The sequence below is a fragment of the Esox lucius genome, chromosome 14 (assembly GCF_011004845.1).
Source record: "Esox lucius isolate fEsoLuc1 chromosome 14, fEsoLuc1.pri, whole genome shotgun sequence".
NCBI lineage: Eukaryota > Metazoa > Chordata > Actinopteri > Esociformes > Esocidae > Esox > Esox lucius.
Genome location: NC_047582.1, coordinates 19,234,371 through 19,255,744, shown reverse-complemented (window position 1 = coordinate 19,255,744; position 21,374 = coordinate 19,234,371). Strand labels below are relative to the sequence as shown.

Below are 21,374 nucleotides of genomic sequence, written 5' to 3'. Positions count from 1 at the left end.
ACAGTTTCCAGATGTTTCTCTAGCAAGGCTTAAAGTGGAAATCTGCAGTTCAAACAATAGCAAAGTGGTTACCCTGCCACTCTTTTGGCAAAAAGCTGAGAGACAGAACTGGAGATCTGTAACCACTTTTAAATTCCTGTTATGGATGCAAGGACTGAACATACAGGATATCAAAATTATACATTTAACAATGTTTTGAAGCTAGGTTGTGTTTAAACTTGAATTGTTTACTAACATTTGAGTAAAAGAAGGTATTATTTGGCAGTTTGATATTAAATTAAGCTTATGAGGTAATTATACATTATTATCTTTAATAATAAACAGTAGGTATATATCGAGAAAGCTGTTGTGCAGTGTTTGCAATGTATTTTTTAATCAATACTATATGTCTAAAAACTAATTGTGTGCTTCCATGGTAAATTATTCTATGCTGGACTCAATTGGTATATCATGTTAATTTAAAGTTAGAAAACAGAGTATAACTGCAGATTGTCTCTTTAATGTGTATATAAACCACGCTTTCCCAAAAAACCCTTATCTACATTGTGTATGTGATGACGAGGTATGTAAATAAAAAAAAAACAGCCAGGCTTTGTAATTTGCCTTTGGAAAGAGCTAGGCTTTAGTAATTAAACCCTGGCACTTTGTTACTGGAGATTAGTACAGTATAGCTTTGTGTGGTGCATGGACAGAATGCAACACCCTATTTCTTCAGATTATCAGCCAGAGAAAGTGTGCAAAACAAGTGTACACTGCAGACTGCAGACTACATAGACCTCATGTTCAATGTCAAGAAACAATGATCCAGCAACACAACACATTCATCAGTGTCATTGAGCTGTTTGCAGTGTGCCACTGATACCTAAGGGAAGTGTATTAGTGGGTAAATATTTTTTATAAAATTATAAACAGAGATTCCTACAGGGATTCAGTCCAATCTGTTCCTAAGTAAAATAATTCCCTGGTAATAAAAAGAGCTATTGAAATAAGGTGATATAATGAGGTTATAATATAGATTTACTTGTTCATCTAGATAACTGGATGGGCTCTAGACAATTCTATCAGCCAGTCAGGTCTGTGAGTATATTTTCACTTTTCCTAACGTCCCCTTGATCAGACTGAGGTTTTCAAAGGCCAAAGGGGAAAGGTTTGGAACAATATTAAAAAGATTATCAAACACAGTGTTTTATTACACATGTGATAATGTATAAAAAACTAAGAAAACTGCATAGGACTTTAGTAATGTTTTTTGATAACCAACAGGATTAACCATACAGTGGGTATAGAAAAGAATCACCCCCCTTTAAAATAATCATATTTTGTTACTTTGCAGCCTGAAATGAAGACAGACACAGTTTTTGTTTCATTCAGCTGTATGTACTCAGTGCTACTTATAACATCCAAGTGAAAGATATAAAAACCAACATGTCAGAAAAAAATTAAAAACATAATTACTGAGTTGGAAAAAGGATCACCCCCTTGTGTCAGTATTTTGTTGAATCACCTTTTGCTTTAATTACAGCATTTAGTCTGTTGGGATATGTCTCTACAAAATGTGCACATCTAGACGTTGCAATATTTGACCACTCTTCTTTGCAGAACTGCTCAAGCACAGGTCAATTTGATGGTGACTGTTTGTGGACTGCTGTCTTCAAGTCATTCCACAGATTTTCAATGGGGTTTAAGTCCTTTTTCTCCTTCAACCACTGTGTGGTAAGTTTTGCTGTGTGCTTTGGGTCAATGTCATGTTGGAAAGTAAATCTTCTACCCATTGACAACTTTCTGGCAGAGAACAGTAGATTTTCCTCAAGAATTTGACAGTATTTTGCCCCATCAATTTTTCCTTCTATCCTGACAAGTGCTCCAGTCCCTACTGCGGAGAAACAACCCCATAACATGATATTACCACCTCCATGCTTTTCTGTAGGAATGGTGTTATTTGGATTATGAGCTGTATTGGATTTTTGCTAGACATATCATTTGGCGTTGAGGCCAAATAATTCAATTTTAGTCTCATCTGATCATAACACCTTTTTCCATGTGGCCTTAGAATCTTCAAGGTGCATTTTGGCAAAGCATGTGGCATGTGGCCTTTCTTGAGGAGTGACTTTTTTCTTGCAACCCTCCCATACAAGCCACATTTGCGGAGAATATGTGATATTGTTGTCACATGCACACCATGACCACTCTTTGTCATGAATTCCTGCAACTGCTTCAGAGTTGCTGTAGGCCTCTTTGTAGCCTCTATGACCAGTTTTCTCCTGGCTCTTTCATCCAGTTTGGAGTGACATCCTGACCCAGGGACGTTCTGGGTTGTACAAAATACATTTCACTTCTTAATAATAGACCTCACTGTGCCTCTAGGCACTGATAATTTTTTTTTGTGTCCATCTCCTGACCTGTGCCTGTCCACAAACTTTATCCCGGAGATCTTTTGACAATGCCTTGCCACCCACAGTTGATTGTTTTCTTCGGTTGCACTACCAAGGACTGAAATGCTTCAGGAAAAGCTTGTTTCATGCTGAGCTAATCAAAATGACCACAGCTCATCACAGTTGAAAGTCAATTGGCTTTGTGTGCTATTGAGAAGGTGATTAACTACACCTGGTTGGGTTTACAAGTCATTTTTAGGAGGGGGGTGATTCTTTTTCCAACTCAGTGATTTTTTAATTTGTAATTTTTTTTTCTGACAAGTTGATATTATATCTTTCAATTGTATGTTATAAGTTGTAAATACAGCTGAATAAAACAAAAATTGTTTTTGTCCGTTATCATTTCAGGCTGCAAAGCAAAGCAAAATGTGATTATTTTAAAGGGTGGTGATTATTTTCTATACCCACTGTAATTATTATTTTCTCAATTAATAAATCAAGTATTTTATCATGTCTCATAATCAGTGATTAAAGGCCAACTTTGAGTAAAACTTGCCAACCCAGATAATTGCTTCCTGGAGCAAACTCATTACCATGTTAATTCTCAGCTCACCTTAGGAACTTCGGAGACATGCAGAGTAATGTCAACATCCACAAAACGGAATGATCATGAATGGTTTCCATAACAAAAAACAGTAATACATACACTTCCTTTTTCTTTTTTTAATGTTGAACAGAATTCCTTCAAAGCTAAACAAACAGCAGGAGACATCAGTTGATTATTCCTTGAATGATGCAAGTTTCTTGTGTAGTTTATTGATTTACTTCACACTTCCCACACCAAGGTGATGCAAAAAAATAAAATTAAAGAATAAGGCGTTTGTAGATTAAATAGTGTTGCTAACGTCTGACTGGAATGGAAGTCCTGTGAATGATGAATGAGATGTCATGTCTTCCCATGTCATCTTAGTCATATGTTCGCTCTGTGCCCTTAGGAACTATTGGGAATCCATTTTCCATTTTCCAAAAGTGCCGAATGTTAACCTGCAACCATGCCCCAGGATAGCTGTTTTTGGGATTCCAGAGGACCTGTCCACATCAGCCCCCAGCCAAGCAGACATTGTGGCTTTGACTTCCCTACTGGCTCGACGCAGGAGTCTCCTGAACTGGAAATGGGTTCACCCCCCTACTGTTTCTCAATGGCTATGTGACGTTATGTTTTTTTAAATAAGCATGCCCTCCGGAGCTCCCGTGTTTTTTTACACTAATGGTGTCCTTTTATTGAATGTTTTCATTTGTTGCAGAGGCTCTTCCCTGATATTTTTTTATTATATTTATTATAATTAGTATACATTTTTACATTTTATCTATGTAACTTTAGTGTTTTGGTTTTGTGTCTGTGTGTCTTATAAAAATACATTTAAAAAGGCAAGTCCTGTTGTATTTCACTGGTTGTCACAACGTTATTAAAGCTGATTTGAGCAGGAAGTAATAACATACAGTAAATACAAAAAACGAAACGAGTCAAATTCAGTTCTCTGACTTTTTAATGCAGACATCAATTCATCTAATTTCATTAATACATAGTGAAAAGCGAAACATAATTGTATACAGCTCAGGATTAGAGTGAGAGGCAGAAGAGTGGTCGGACAGGCAGATGAACGACGATATGGGAGGATTTCTTTGGTCAGCTTCCTCTACACCTCCCAGCAAGGCCGGTACACCCTTCCCACCATGCATCTCATGGTGTCCCTCCTGACGACAGAGATGTACGGGCTCAGGTCCTGGCCAACGTTTCTGCGGTCCAGGGTCAGCGCTCTCTCCGACCCAGTGGCTGCAGCCCTGAACTTGTAGAAAGGAAGTCCTCTGTTCAGGTTCTTCAACATGCCTGAGTCCGCCAACACAATAATTTTGGAGCTCCCACCCCTGACTGAATCAAGGCTGTTTTCGGCCACCTCTTCGTTCAGTAGGGAGTCTAAGGTGTCCTGGTCCGAGTCAGGGTCCTCCGTCTTGCTCATAGGAATGGCCGTGGATGGTGTGGAGCACTCCAAAAACAGGGCCACAGCAAAGAAGAGGGAGAGGACAGAGTTTCTCATCTTGGGGAATGAGGATTTCTGAAAAGGTTGATATTGCGGGTTGTTTCAATTTGCTTTCTCAAGCTTGTTTCTGCTTTTCTGGTTCTGAGAGGTCCATCTTCCTCTTTTATACCCTTCGGACTTCCAGGATTTGCCACGCTGGACGTTTGTTTCATCACTGCTTCCTTTCTTGTTGTGTTTCAGGATATTAAAGAACAGTGTGAAGACATGGTTGATGAGACCCCTAACAGTGTTTAAGTGTTTTGTCTGGCAAATTGTTAATCAAGCTTATCTTCAACGTGGCTGGTTTTTCTAAGGTCTGTGAGGATTGAACAGTGGGAATTCATTGAATGAGTGACACAAGGAAAGACGTCATTCCAAAAACCTGCCCTTTAGAACCACTAGAGTGGATTACCCACCTGTTGACTACCTTGAGGTAAAGGACACTCAATGATACATACGTATCTTATAACGATGTCCAATAAGGGATTTCAGCTAGGATTACAGTTGAAAAGTAAACTAATGACCATTGAAGAGCATGGTGGGTATGTGGCACTGGGAAAACTAGCATGGTGTTTTGTGTTTTGGCTCGATGAGAGGAAATTCACAATGTCACAAATTTAAGGGTATGGTGAAGATATATCCGTTATTTTAGAGCATGTCTGCTACATCTGCTGCCTGTGCTCTCACATAGAGACTGTTCACTTACCAAGATGTTCATGTATAAGCCACAACGTAATTAAAATCAGAAACCCCTTTATCTGCTACGTACATTTACACAGAATAGAACTGAAGCTAGTTGTAGATAATATAAGGCAAAATGCACAAAATACATTTAAAGTTGATAAGCATTTATGTACAATGCATTATGTGGTGAGCAGATGAAGGGATGTGACCAGTAAGAGTATACCCTATACTTTCATTTACAGTTGAGCATATTTACAGATTCCTTCTAGGGATACCAGAGAGAGTTGCAGTGTTAAACACTCACTCACATATAGCACACATATAGCTCTCTTGAAATGGATAGAATTCTGGTGTGATGCTGTTCTGGATCAAAGTCAGATTGTTTAGAGATATGGACAAAAAAGATCTTGTCTGGTGACCGTCGATGGTTTTGTTTGACTTGATGTGTTTTATAGCAGTCACCTCAAGTAATGTTCCTGAAACCACTTTTCAAATATGATTTTTGTCCAAAGAAGTCTGTCATTTCAGAGATATGTTATTATTGTTCTGTAAATAGTACATCATGGAAATCTTGCCTGTTTATTCATACTTTCATATCTTGCTGTAAGTCTTGGCTTTTGTTTGACAAGTGTTGGTTTTTGTCCAAAGGTTGAACTTAGCTTTGACACACTTGAAAGTGTAAGATGTTTTTCCATCTTGGAATAGTTTTACAATACATTGTAAAGAAAATGATCACTAAAGATAAAAGTGTGATTTGTTCTTGGCACCCATTCACTGTTAAAAAAATGACCATTTAAAAAAGTCTCCCACAGTTTCACCATTTAGAGGAAAACACTAGAGTGTCTCTGCTGCTACATCCAAGAAAAACTGTTTAATGGCCTTCAATAATGTAATGTAAAAGTTTAAATGTTTTGTTTTTAGCTTTTCAAAGCTTCTTTCTGCAGGTGATTATTAAATGTAACAATGTGGTCGTTTGTGTTGACTGGCATGGACAGAGGACAAATTGCAAACTCATATTGCAAAAGAGGCAAGAACAAAATCTGCATTTCTTAAGGATTTATATACATATACAATACATATTTTCCATACAATTAATGTCCAATTACACCATTCTAGTAATGTCAATCCACAAGATATTGAATAAATGTTCTGTTTTTAAGGAGATCATTTTCCTTCAAAATAAACATACTGCTGTAAAGTCTCTGCTTCACAGTGTGTTGCATCATTGGGAGACCATGGTTAAAATCCTGCTTGCAGATTAGCCCAGGAGTCATGCAGAGGGTTATGCAATTGGCCAGCATTGTCTTGAGTTTGGGGAGGTTTATCATAAAAGAAATAATCGAATAGCATGTTCTAGTGACTCCTTGTGGTGGACTGGGTTTCTGTGAGCTCAAATGAGTTAGAAGACAGTGTATTCCTTTGGGCATGTAAAGATTCTGCTCTACACCTTCTGGAAGAGCAAGCAGCGGGATATGAACACAGGACATGAATCACAAATTGGACAAAACTGGGGAGAAAAGGGGCAAAACATTTTTAAATGAATTTTCTTATAATGTATATCAAATTAATTTTTAAAACAAAAAGAGAAAAAACTATTCCAAAATCTAGCTACCTCAATACTACTTTCTTAGAATTAATTATTTTTAGTTTGGTCAACAATTTATCAAGGGCCGCCTTGAAATACAGTATGTGCAATTCCTCAAAACTATTACCTTAAATGGCTGGAACAAATTGCATAGGTTATTTTAGTGTTTGAAATGTAGCACTGGTGTGAACAGATGGTAAGTGCCATGGACCATTTCTTATTGAAAAGCATGTCTGTGTTCTACATTGTCAACGTTGGCAAATCTGTGATGACTAGTCTTACGTCTGGCATTTGAGCTTGTTTTTCTTACTACTTTAGACTTGTGTATTTTATTTATCTATATTCTGGGACCTTAGTTTGTAATGGTGATATTCATCTCATGCATTTGTAAATAAGAAATGCATGTTGGAGTAAAGCATTTTTCACAGGGCTCCTGGTCCATACAGAACAAGGATCAACCAAATGAAGGGGAAGCAGGATATCGTAAATCTCCTTTAATTTGAAGATGGAAGAAGCTATCACTAAGCATTCAGAGAGGGCGACCGAAATCAGGACAACTGGACAAACAACAGAAACAGACATGATGAAAGTTGTGGAAAACTGAATTATGATGTTGCCAATAGATACCAGAAACATTACAATGACCTTCAAGGACCCTGTGGTTTTGTAATAATGAGACATGCCTGGACTGGTTCAGGTTTGTCATCCAATTGTCCTATATTATGTTCAAGTCAAATGGTCAATCAGCATCTTCAGACAATTACTTACATTTTTGGTGTTATTCAAATTTCTTCTAGCCATGTGGATTATGGGGTGCCTGAGTCTGTTACTCCAAAATCATTATAATGGCAATTATTTTAATTCCCCACCATTTGTTACAATACCAAAAGCCTAAAATCTCTTGGTGAGGTGGACTTTTGTTTTCTATCCTATATTTTGCTAGACTTTTTGCCAGACTTTTCTAAAATATGCTACATGGCTATTTACATGTATATAGCCTACATGTAATATGTTATTAGACAAAACATCACATGACTGTGCAAAATACTTGATTATGTTATTTTGGAATTTGAGTGAGAAGTACAAAATGTTATGATGGGCCCCCAATGAGGTAAGGACACCTAGGCACTAGCTCAGCAATGCCTGGTCAGAATTTCAGACAGGACTAAAATGAGTTTATATACACTCACCTAAAGGGTTATTAGGAACACCATACTAATAATGTGTTTGACCCCCTTTCGCCTTCAGAACTGCCTTAATTCTACGTGGCATTGATTCACCAAGGTGCTAAAAGCATTCTTTAGAAATGTTGGCCCATATTGATAGGATAGCATTTTGCAGTTGATGGAGATTTGTGGGATGCACATCCAGGGCACGAAGCTCCTGTTCCACCACATCCCAAAGATGCTCTATTGGGTTGAGATCTGGTGACTGTGGGGGCCATTTCAGTACAGTGAACTCATTGTCATGTTCAAGAAACCAATTTGAAATGATTCGAGCTTTGTGACATGGTGCATTATCCTGCTGGAAGTAGCCATCAGAGGATGGGTACATGGTGGTCATAAAGGGATGGACATGGTCAGAAACAATGCTCAGGTAGGCCGTGGCATTTAAACGATGCCCAATTGGCACTAAGGGGCCTAAAGTGTGCCAAGAAAACATCCCCCACACCATTACACCACCACCACCAACCTGCACAGTGGTAACAAGGCATGATGGATCCCTGTTCTCATTCTGTTTACGCCAAATTCTGACTCTACCATCTGAATGTCTCAACAGAAATTGAGACTCATCAGACCAGGCAACATTCTTCCAGTCTTCAACTGTCCAATTTTGTTGAGCTTGTGCAAATTGTAGCCTCTTTTTCCTATTTGTAGTGGAGATGAGTGCTACCCGGTGGGGTCTTCTGCTGTTGTAGCCCATCTGCCTCAAGGTTGTGGGTGTTGTGGCTTCACAAATGCTTTGCTGCATACCTCGGTTGTAACAAGTGGTTATTTCAGTCAAAGTTGCTCTTCTATCAGCTTGAATCAGTCGGCCCATTCTCCTCTGACCTCTAGCATCAACAAGGCATTTCGCCCACAGGACTGCCGCATACTGGTTGTTTTTCCCTTTTCACACCATTCTTTGTAAACCCTAGAAATGGATGTGCGTGAAAATCCCAGTAACTGAGCAGATTGTGAAATACTCAGACCGGCCCGTCTGGCATCACAACCATGCCACTCTCAAAATTGCTTAAATCACCTTTCTTTCCCATTCTGACATTCAATTTGGAGTTCAGGAGATTGTCTTGACCAGGACCACATCCCTAAATGCATTGAAGCAACTGCCATGTGATTGGTTGATTAGATAATTGCATTAATGAGAAATTGAACAGGTGTTCCTAATAATCCTTTAGACAAACTACCTATCTAAGAAATGTTCGCTAAAGTTGCTAATTGGGTGACTGTCAGTGAAAAACTTCTGATGCACAATCACAACAACAATCACAAAAACAATCACAATCACAAAAACAATCACAATCACAAAAACAACAAAGAGCCTAAGCAGCAGATCCCACCAGACCACATGTGGAGGAGTCTGAACCCCAACTAGTAATTCATTGACAGCATTCGAGTGTATTCGCCACAGTCCCATGGTGTTGTGGAGACTGTAGTTATAACAGAGAGAGGGTGTTTATCTATTGGTGGCCCATGTGTTTCAGGGACTTCCCTCCAGGTGTTTGCTCTGTGATTTGTGTGGTTATTAGAGTACAGCTGTACACCACATGTCCACAACATACAGTATCTCACAAAAGAGAGTACACCCCTCAGGTTTTTGTGAATATTTGATTATATCTTTTCATGTGACAACACTGAAGAAATGAAACTTTGCTACAAGGTAAAGTGGTGAGTGTACGGCTTGTACAACAGTGTTAATTTGCTATCCCCTCAAAGTACCACAACACACAGCCCTTCATGTCTAAACCGCTGGTAACAAAAGTGAGTACACCCCTAAGTGAAAATGTCCAAATTGGGCCCAAAGCGTCAATATTTTGTGTGGCCACCATTATTTTCCAGCACTGCCTTAACCCTCTTGGCCATGGAGTTCACCAGAGCTTTACAGGTTGCCAATGGAGTCCTCTTCCACTCCTCCATGACGACATCACGGAGCTGGTGGATGTCAGAGACCCTGCGCTTCTTTAGCAAGGTAGTGGTCGTCTTGGAGGTGTGTTTGGGGTCGTTATCATGTTGGAATACTGCCCTGCGGCCCAGTCTCCGAAGGGAGGGGATCATGCTCTGCTTCAGTATGTCAAAGTACATGTTGGCCTTCATGGTTCCCTCAATGAACTGTAGCTTCCCAGCGCCGGCCGCACTCATGCAGCCCCAGACCATGACACTCCCACCACCATGCTTGACTGTAGGCAAGTCACACATGTCTTTGTACTCCTCACCTGGTTGCTGCCACACATGCTTGACACCATCTGAACCAAATAACTTTCTCATCTGACCACAGGACATGGTTCCAGTAATCCATGTCCTTAGTCTGCTTGTCTTCAGCAAACAGTTTGCAGGCTTTCTTGTGCATCATCTTTAGAATGCAGACCAATTTGATGCAGTGATCGGCGTATGGTCTGAGCACTGACAGGCTGACACCCCACCCCTTCAACCTCTGCACCAATGCTGGCAGCACTCATATGTCTATTTCCCAAAGAGATCCTCTGGACAAGATGCTGAGCATGTGCACTCAACTTCTTTGGTCGACCATGGCGAGGCCTGTTCTGAGTGGAACCTGTACTGTTAAACCGCTGTATGGTCTTGGCCACCGTGCCGCAGCTCAGTTTCAGGGTCTTGCCAATCTTCTTATAGCCTAGGCCATCTTTATGTTGAGCAACAATTCTGTTTTTCAGATCCTCAGAGAGTTCTTTGCCATGAGGTGCCATGTTGAACTTTGTGAAACACTAACGAGTCACATGACACCGGGGAGGGAAAATGGCTAATTGGGCCCAATTTGGAAATGTTCAATTAGGGGTGTACTCTCTTTTGTTGCCAGCGGTTTACAAATTAATGGCTGTGTGTTAAGTTATTTTGAGGGGACAGCAAATTAACAATGTTATACAACAATTTCCTTCTGTTATAAATGCTTGATGAAATAAACAGACTCCTCTCTATGCATTTCAAATAAAATCTACAGGCTGAGTATTTGTTTGAGCAAACCGGGATAACCTCTCATTAAAAATGGCCTCTATAAAATACAGTTGATTGATTAATAATCTAGATACCCCTCCCATGTTGGCCCTTGAGTAAGGAGAGGGAGCAGAAGCAAGTCCAGGGCAGCGCTCAAGGTGCTGGTGTGTTACAGAGACTTGCCCATTAACTGCAACACTGCTACACCTCCTTAAAAAAAGTGCAAGACCAAGATGTGCAGACCAGCTGACTACGCTGACTGCTGCCAAACCAAACACAAGGCCTCAGCTCAGGGTTTTGATGGGGGGAAAAAGACCCCAGCCGCACAGCGAGGGGAGACAGTGCCTCTCACATAACGTGGGGCCCTTCTGCACACAGCAGCGCACCTCTTTAAAACAACACAGAGAGGCAGGACGCACCGTACAGGCTCAAGTGTTTTTCCAGCTAGGTAAATACAGGGCACAGAACTAACAGTGATGAATGGCACATATTAACAGGCACAAATTGAATTATGTTGTTGAAATTCCGTGGCAGTGCATTATGCTGGCCAGTTTGAGGTTGAAGTGATTGAAATCCATGGGCCTTTCTGCTTACTGGTTGAGGATATCTGAACCAAGACATGCAAAAGAGGACTCCCCTTTCAGTCTGATCATGGATTTTCTGAAGGTGGTTTTCAAAGAAGCTACCACTAGGGAGGGCATTTTCCTCTGGCCATCTCTAGCACCTTGGGAATGTAATCTAGTGAATCCTTGGTATAGACAGCCTAGCAAGGTAAAATCAAATCTAATTGCATTGTGACATGCTTCGTTAACAACAGGTGCAGACTAATAGTGAAATGTTTACTTTGGAAAAGTGACCTTTTCCAAAAATAATTGGAAGAAGAGGACATAAGGATGTGCCAAACTAAATATTCTGGTTGCATGCAGGTTATGTGGGGATTTAGAGCCAAATCTAAAGGACTTTGCCAGGGCTTTGGTGTATGTCTGTAGAGACAGGTCTCTGAGGCAGGAGCTCATTAAGGTCTGAATGGAGGATAGAAGTTCTGGTCTGATGTATGGTCACTTTCACTCTATACCTAATGGGTAAGGTGAGGCTTAGATGAATGTCGGTGGATGAAAGTCGATCCTAGACCTGAGGCCACTTTCAACCAAAAGCAGTCGTTAGATACAGTGCAGACATTTCGTATGGACCCAAACAGCTGTCTGAGCCATGAAAAGGTTGCTGAATGCAAAAGCAGAGGCAAAAACATCTTCTCATCTTTGAGCACTTAAGGATGTAACCCCCTCCAACACACATACACACAAAACACACAAAGAGATCTGCAGAGATACCAGTAGCCATAGTGATGGCCAGAAAACATATAATCAAGATGCTGTGTATAAATAGCAACACAAAGATCCATGAGTGTTCTGTAAGAGAGAAAGAGAGAGTGAGCAAGAGAAAGTTATATGAGTGACACATTATTTCTTAGTGAAGCAATCAAATAATCAATTATGTAGCCCTACTCAGAAGAATCATATCCCCTTCCGAATCACACTTTCTTCAGTGACCACACTTAAGCCACACTGTTAATATTGGGTGGGGAATATTGTTCTAAGCCTTTTTGACAATGTTGTATTTCAAAACGCCCTTGCTCTTAGAGTTGGCTATTTCTAACTGAGAAATAGTTTTGTACAGTGTGCAACCTTTTTACTCTAATTTAAAAAAAATCGAATTTTAGCTCAAAATTCTTATTTTTCAATGTGTTAAATAAACATTTTAATTAATGAATTACAATAAAGTGATGCACAGTTTATGTTATAATATGTTGCCAATATTTTTTTTGCTCCCATGCTGAAATTACACAAAGGGATGTCTCAAGAAATACTGATGATTTGAACCAGAAAATTAACAAAGATGATAACATTTTTAACAATCTCGTTATAATGATCATTCAGCGCCATATAAAAAAATCTCCGCTTGCAGTCTAGCTTAAAAAAAAATCATTGACTAGATTTCTGATCACACTTTACTATAGAGGCAGACTTTTCCAGACACATCTGTCTGATGGCTCGTGTAAAAAGACTTGAGCTGTGAAGCTTTTACCAGAAACCCCTCTGTTGTGTTGTGTCAGTAACAAGAACCCGGGAGCTTTGTTTGAGTTGTCTTGACTGACTACGACTAACTCAATAATTTGTCTGTTTGGCACATGTTTTTCTTATACTCCATTGCATGTTTATTGGAGCTGCCACTTACAGAAAATAGATGATTGTAACATCACAAAGGTCATACGACTTATTTGTAACATTTATACATATACAGTGTTATGAGAAAGTAAGTCAATCCCCTGAAAAGTGTTGTGCTTTTACATATTTAGACAGAGATATTGAAAACTATCATTACATTCCTCCAAAACAATCCAAACTTATTTTCGTACAACAAGAAAAAGGAACAAATAAACACAACTAGACAGGTTTTAAAAGGGGTACTAAAACACTTCATGGGGAGGGTAAGGTCTTACTAAACACCCACTATGGATACCCATTATAATACTTTTTGGGTGAACCAAAAGAGGTAATCACCCAAGAAAATCTTTAGACAGCAACTTATGTCCAGCTTTAAGATGACAAACCTGGTCAGCAATCTATACTTTAACCTCATATTAACAATTTGATTTCATATCCAAAATTTTATCCAAAATGAAAACATCTCCAGTGTCCCAACACTAGCAGAAGGCACTGTATCTAAAACTGAAGTTTGCACAAAAAAAAACACCTGGCTGGAGAACAAGACTCCTAGAACAATGTGCTCTGAACAAACGGGACAATTTTCAAATAATTTGCCGCAATGCCAGATGTTATGGTGAACGAAAACAAACCACTGCTTTTGAACAGATGAAATGTAAGGCATGGTGGCAGGGGCATTATAGATGGACTGCTGTTCTGCCACATGGCTGAGAATGCTGAGACAGCTTAAATTCTCTGAGTCAACTATTAACTTCACATTGTACCAAAGAATACCTAAGGAAAATATGAGACCACCTGTTAAAAAGATGACCCAAAAATGATCTTGCAACCAGAAAAAATGGAATAGAGGAAAATAGTTATGGGCTTAGAAATTACTTCTAAAACTCCTGTGATTGGCTTGTGTGCTCCCTGAATTGTGGTTAAAGCATTTAGACCGTGACACGTTTTCTTTTTTGTCTCTGTATTCAAGATCTGGGGTTGAAGTGCAGACTATCAACTTTAATTTGAGGGTATGTATAGCTACATTGGATGAACCACTTAGAAGTACATAGAAAATTGGCTTTACAGCTGTTCTATTTCAATAGGCAAGTGTGTTTGTTTGCATTGTTAGGACATGCACAACAAAGCTGTCAATGTCTTGTCATGATTCTAGGCTTTGCATTGGTATTTGTGGTCTGTTGCAGGTGTTAGAAAAATTTGAACCAAAGAGATGCTAGTCAATGCTAATCAAGCTGGTCATCATGAGGCAGAACAAATTAAATAAATTAATCAGAAACATTAGGCATGGTAAAATACACGGTTTGATACTTTAAAAAGAAAGCATTGGTTAGCTTGGCAAATAACCAAAACAATCCAATGAAGACCTATAAAGTGAATAATCCAATGAAGACCTATTAAGAATAATGACCATAATCTGAAGAAAAATGAAACGTCAGACAGGTCAGGAGAATGCTCCAAGAGATAGATGTGGATATACTAAAATGTAACCCCTTTAAACTGTGTCGAGTGGCTTCAATACTGTGTAATCTGTATTCGTAGAGACAACATCACCATCATCTAAAATCGTGAGGAAAGTTGATTGAGTTCTTTTTTTGTTGTTGCAAAAAGTATGACCTATTCCCACAAAAGAAGCCCATTGTTAGTAACTTCTTAGATAACTAATTAACTTGCTTGAGTCCACGCTCAGTTCAGATGTCTAGATATTATTTCTTATATTCATAAGCAGGGACACTGTCAATGTGGGCACCATTCAATGTACATATGCATAAATAATCAGATGTTTTTATGAGATTTGGAAAATAACATGTATCTTGTTTTACCTGCCATAAGTACCAGTATCGGTTGAACAAAGGCTTTCTGCAGGGCAATAAAAGAAAAACCGAAGCTCCAATATAGCCTGGTCAGCTGTGTAGAGGAAATAGTATACACAGTATGATATATACAGTGTCAACAGCATAAAGTATATCATATTTATGAAATTACCATATATACTTACAAACATCCATTCACTCAAAGAGATATTTAATATTTCCCTGAAACTGCTCATACAGGGATTTGGAAGGCTTAGTCATTTGGGGATGAATGAGCTGTAAAGGGTCATGGGGGCCATTAAAAGCGTGCAGACACATATTTCTTTTAACAATGTAATTGTTTTGCCTTGCACCTGGGCTGGATAAAGCTTCCAATGGAATTTACTCTATGACACAAGTTTCTCTTTTTTTCAGGCAATTGTAGAAAAGAACTGGAGAAAAGATTGGAGAAATCTTGGGAGAAAAGAAAAATTGGAGAAAGATTGGAGAAAAGAACAAAAAGGTATGAAAATGTATGCATTCAATGTAAGTTGCTCTGGATAACATACTGTATGTCTAATGACCAATGTTAATGTAAGAACAAGTCTAAAGGTGCTATCACATTTCTCTCTATTTTCATTCTTGGGAAGATACTGGAGACAAACTATTGCTCAAATGTCAATATTTTGACATATGCATACATTGTTTCTCCAAGTACACTACTTGAAAACAGAAACAATGCATTTCACATGCCATACCTTATGTTCTCATATCCATTTCTTGTCTACGGACAACTCTGTATTGTAACAATTACATTCCACGAACACTCATTAACACAGACAGAAAACCCACAGACTAAAATTTTTAGGACAGTAGTTTCTTGTAGAGCAGAAACTGTTGGCATTTTCAGATGAAATGGCTGTCTAGCGAATAGACAGGAAGTAACGTATAAACTTTCTCCATTCTTTGGACAGCTGTTAGGAATCAGTGTTTACCCTACCATCCCTCCCCACATCCCAAGGGTCTCGAAGAAAACGTGCCATGACTGGTTGCTTTGTGCCCAACCAACGGGCACATCTAAGGACGAATCCATCCATCTTTTTCAGAGCATGTGTTCACCATGTCGCTGCTTTACAGTCTAAATCCTGAAAACAAAGTTTTGAAATTGGGTGTTGCCACAAATACCTGAAATAGCTCCTTATTTTTGAGAAAATGTAGTCATTATAATTTACCAATTCCTATGCCTAAGCCTAAAACCTGTTTATTGTACAGCAACGTGGTAATTGAAACAATTATTCTAGTTGAAGCAGACCACATCCAATATACAGCAGCAACAACGCAAACTAATGCGGAAAGACGTCACATATCAACGGTTACTATGGTTACACGTCGACAACAGAACGTTAACTATTTAGCTAGCAAGCCGCTACCTTGATTATCTATTATCACAAGATAAATCACTACTACACTACTAATTCCTTTGTGTATTGTGATGGAAATATAATGACTTCATTGACACTGAATGCTTCAGGTGAAACAAAATCTAACGGAAAATGTTTGCTCTTTAACTGGGTAGAGGAGGTGAGTTTAACGTACGTGTTTATAATGTGTTTTTATGTATGACGTAGGACTACTGCAAACTTAGATGCCGTTTCGGGCTCAGTTTCTTTCCAAACTTCGCGTTATATTGTAGTTAAATAGTCACAGAGTACTGAATAACTAACAACTAAAGTACTACCCGGCGACCCCACTCAAAGTTATGCTTTCACTTTTCCTAATTATGAGTATTGTAAATAGAGACACTGTGTAAACATTGCTATGGATGGTGGTTTCGAATGAATCCCAGATATGTGCAGATATTAAGGATCACATGTTGTCCGTCATGATATGACTGTGTAGCATCATTAGTAAAAGTCACTCTAGCTAATTACAAATAATTCGAAGCAACGTGTTGTCACACCTGGTTCAGCTTTTAACATCTTTGGAATTACATTAATTCAGCGAGCTACTGCTGTCCTTGACAACAACAAGCCCAGGGCACACATCCACAAAAATGGACACACAGGGATTCTCACTATGGATCTGTCATCCGGAGTTCAAGGTGTCACAACAGCGAAAGCTGCTTTCACCCCTCCAAGGGGTCATGGGGTGAGACAAAGAGGTAGGTACATTCAATGTATGGACACTGAACACCGCAAAACTTCCTACACACAGCATTATCTTGAATGTATACGTGTTAACATGCACAACGCCGGACTCCCTGTTACCAACAAATCACTAGTATTTAAGTAAATTCCCTCTCTACCTCAGCTCATTCCTTTACATTTACTAATCCAGTAGTAATCTGCACTCTATTAGATTTAGTTGTCATTCACTTCAGTTAGCTATCGCCAGTGACTGGAATAAATTGCAAAAGACCCTTAACTTTGAAACTTTTATGTGTAATAATGTACCTACTGAATCCATAAAACCTGTACCTACTGAATCCATAAAGCTTGTACCTGCTGAGTCCATCAAGTCTGTATATGTTTCACATTGTATTCAGTGTTCCCTACTTTATATTGTTTATTTGTAGGCATTTCTATTTTATATTATTTATGTTCTTTTGTGTGTTGTCTTGTCACCTTGCAATTAAATGCCTTTGGCCAGGTTGTCATAAAAACATTGAATTTGTTCTCTATTGTCTTACCTGGTTAAATAACAGTTAAATAAATCAATCAAAGAATACTTGGACATAATTCTGTAAAGAAATCTAAGAATTCTGCTGTCATACAGTGGCTTTAAAAGGACCCCTTCATTTTCTCCACATTTTGTTATGTTATAGACTGAGTTTGTAATTGATAAAAACATTTTTTATTTTGCTATCACACATGCAAAATACCCAATAATGTCAAAGCGAAAACACATTTTTACAAGTGTGTTATCTTTTATCTGTTCAGGCATCAGGGGCGAACTCTTGGAAAAGTCTCTTCTCAAGAAAATAAGGTTATTATTAATATTATTATTAACAACAGTTATTATGATTGTGTCACAATATGTGTTTAGTCCATGTTCACTCCTTGTCTTGATTAGAACTGGTAAGAGGAGAGGCATGTTGTTTGCAAGCTGTGGTTACTTTTATAATTCCATGAACATGTTCTGCTTTGTGAATATACTTTACGCATTTACTTGCAATGTGGTTAATAGAATGCATCTCAACAATGTGGTTAACATTCCCCAAAAAACATTTTAAAGATAAAGCTCTTTGGCCACTGGTTGGAAAGTGGTGTTGTCAAGCCAAAATCTCATTCATGTGCCAATTTGTGCTCATTTTCAAACTTAGAAATGTATGGCTTAATGAGGCATATTATTGATTATACTTGAATATGAAACACATATAAACAACCTATTACACCCCATCCCAAAATGTCAAAAGTCCCAGACAGCATATTTAGATGGAAAGTGGGTGTTCTATGGGAGATCAACTCCTTGGCCTGCACCACACACAGTCACAAAACTGAGCTAGACTTTTACTGAATGCTCAAAGTTGAATGTAAAGAACACTAGACAGTTAATTATGTCAGAAGAAACATGCAGTTTAATCAGTATCATATCTCCTTAAATTGATTCTAGCCATATCAGGGGTTAGGAGAGTGTTGCATTGTTGATTTCCATGACAATCCTATGTAGGAAAACAGTATGAGTAACGGTCAGCATAGCACCATTTCTTGGAAGCTGGTCCTTTTGACCATTGAATCAGAATTTGTGGATAACATTTAGGAAATGTTAGGATAGGGATTATACACCACAAATAATTACTACATATAGCCTATGCATATTAATTCAGCTATCTTATGATTCAAAAAGAGAAAGAATTTAATGATTTTCCCTGAAAATATGGGACAATGTCCGATCAACAGAGACTGATTAGGTTTTTTTCTGTAGGTTGTCAAGCTTAGTTGGTATTCCTCCTCTATCCACAGTGAGCAGACACTTGCAGAATTTAACCCGGAGCCTCCCAATACAGAGTTCTGCTCTACAACCAAAGAAGACTACAGAGTCAAAGACTTTCAGCCTTTCTTGCCTCCACCACAAAAGGTCTTTTATATACCTTTTACATTATATCCTTATAATTATGATTACAAAATAATACACTTTAAGAGTCACATTGCATTGGGAATAATTAGCGTTATCATTTTTCTTTCTGATGCCCATATAAAACTGACATCAGTAGTAGTTACCTCTAATGCATTTTTTTTTTGCTGTGATTAGGAACATGACAACAAAAGGGATCAGGCAATTACCTTTTGGAGCGAGAATCATCAGCACATTCAGGTTGGTCTCATTATTCCATTACACCTCCATTTACTTAATAGTCCATGAGTCAAGGGAGTCTGTTTGGCTCACTTAAAGTGAACATATCTTATAGTGATTTTTTTAAAGCCCTCTTTCCCAAGATTGGAAAGAATGTAATAGCAGTGTAGCAATACAAGCTTTCAGTGTGTTATCACACTTTCTTTGTCCATCCATCCCATTCATTTCTCCTATAGGGATTTAAACGAGTTGTAAATACAACCATGTCAATATTAAACCCTTCATTTATTTTTCAATATTTCCTCAAAACATCTCAATGGGTTCCTTTTGTAAAGTGTGGCATGACCATTCTTGCATGCCAACCATCTAGTCAGATGTCTTGCCAGAAGTAAGCATATACTCTCATCAAGACTTAAAACATCAGCATGTGGAGTTGGTTAAACATCACAACCCTCTTATTTATTGCACTAATAGTGGATGGTCTAGTATATGAAGATCAACAACTTTTTATAGATTTAATTTTTGTGTAGTTCCCCATGTTGATACATAAGTAAGGGATTTTGGTATGTCAAGTCATATATATCCCCCAGTTAAACAGGAAGTCACGGATGACCACTTAAAACTTCCTATGGACATATTAGATCTTGAAAAAAACATGTATCAATGCGATGATAGTTCTATTCAATTTGGTTCATGAGAATGTTAATGGTGCCTATTATCATTCCACACGTTTTTAAGAACAATATTTCTTTAAGCATTTGTATTGTTTTTTGAACAATTTTCAGTTTTTTGAAGGTTAGATTTCTCAAAATGATCAAGCTGATAAAAACAATAACACTTTTTCTTGGCCCTTTTTGTTTATCTTCACCAATGGTGTCAGTTATTTTGGAGGTTGTACTCTGTATTGTCCAATTTCGAATGAGATGCCACATCTCATTTCAACTAATTTAGGTTTATTTAAGCCTTGAACAACCTGGAGATACTGTAATAATATCTATATACAGTGGCTCTCAAAAGTATGCATCCCCTTGGACGTTTCCACATTTGATTGAGTCAAAATAAAAACTGTGCAGAGGTCCACGGGAGGTGAATACATTTGAGAGATACTCTATGGTGTACACTAAAACAAATGAAAGATAACATTGCATATGTCCTGTTTCATGTCTCTGCCATGTCAGGGTGGAACAGCAGTGAGAACCAGGGATACCTTGTTCAAGAAGAACGCCACCTTCAGCACACCTATCGGTGAACACATGGATGACAAGCCTATGCTGTACACCTCTGAGAATTAACCGGTTTGTTATGTGAGCATTGGTAGCATGCAGAATGTAACAGTGATATTCTATTATGTTTACATAATATTGTGTGGGAATATTGCTCTCTTTATTAATAAATGATATGTATTGTCTGCACTGCATAGATTGTTTAGTTACCTTCACTGCATAGCTAAGCAAGCAATTATGAGATTACAATAAAACTTTGGATATAATAAATTGAATGAATTGAATGACTTCGTATTGTTGAATGTTTATAAGTATGTAAGTATGATTAAACACCCACAGCAGAGGGAAAAATATTGTATTGAATTTGGTAATTAATGCAGACTGTCTGTAGTTTTTATTTGTACCAAGCCTTTTATCCATAATATTACAAGTGCTTTTTGTTTGTATTTTTTTTCCTCCACTTTTGCAGTCACTTTTTGCAGGCCTTAATTCCCACGACGAGGAGTGCTGCACTACTGAAAGATACCTTTCTCTTCTCAAAAGCATGTATCTGGCTTTTGTCTTTGGACAAATGACAAGAAAATCCATTTGTTTCCTGAGATGTGGAAAGGTTTTCTCTAACCCACAGAAGACTCCGCCATACAGATATCAGACATTGATGTTAGTGCAGTCCTCCTTACTTTAGAAACCATGGCTCTGGTTCAAATTATTTTTCTGTCAATCAAAAGGCATTTCGACACTGTTTCTCTCTTACTTTCAGCGGAGATTAGGAGGTAGCTATGGCAACAAGTCATTTTCATGCAGCTTTTTCCCGAAACATTTTATTTACCACATGGAACTAGAGGGGTAAACAATTGGTGTCTGAAACTGACCCCAATTTGCAACTTCCAGTCAAATGAAATCAAAAGTAAATAGTGGCCTTTTTGAGTTAACTTGACTGTTCCTTTTCCCCTTGATAAGA

At 38.3% G+C, this 21,374-nt stretch overlaps 2 protein-coding genes across 4 annotated transcripts; one reads left to right on the top strand and one right to left on the bottom strand.

Annotated features, from left to right (window-relative positions):
- Positions 1-3,911: 3,911 nt before the first annotated feature.
- On the bottom strand, positions 3,912-4,533 carry pmchl (pro-melanin-concentrating hormone, like). The gene has a single exon (XM_010877870.2). It carries the CDS (start codon positions 4,466-4,468, stop codon positions 4,070-4,072), a length of 399 nt encoding a protein of 132 aa, XP_010876172.1. The 5' UTR covers positions 4,469-4,533; the 3' UTR covers positions 3,912-4,069.
- An 11,760-nt stretch (positions 4,534-16,293) lies between these two features.
- On the top strand, positions 16,294-21,244 carry spag8 (sperm associated antigen 8). 3 transcript variants are annotated; one of them, XM_010877869.3, is made up of 7 exons: positions 16,294-16,478; positions 16,899-17,058; positions 17,837-17,882; positions 18,860-18,974; positions 19,149-19,211; positions 20,369-20,485; positions 20,883-21,244. In XM_010877869.3, the coding sequence occupies exons 1-6, from the start codon at positions 16,401-16,403 to the stop codon at positions 20,480-20,482; spliced, it is 576 nt and encodes a 191-aa protein (XP_010876171.2). In that variant the 5' UTR covers positions 16,294-16,400; the 3' UTR covers positions 20,483-20,485; positions 20,883-21,244. The 3 variants fall into 3 exon arrangements, with proteins under 3 accessions (XP_010876171.2, XP_010876170.2, XP_010876168.2); XM_010877868.3 differs by having other exon boundaries at positions 20,369-20,494; XM_010877866.3 differs by lacking the exon at positions 20,883-21,244 and having other exon boundaries at positions 20,369-20,690.
- Positions 21,245-21,374: the final 130 nt, after the last annotated feature.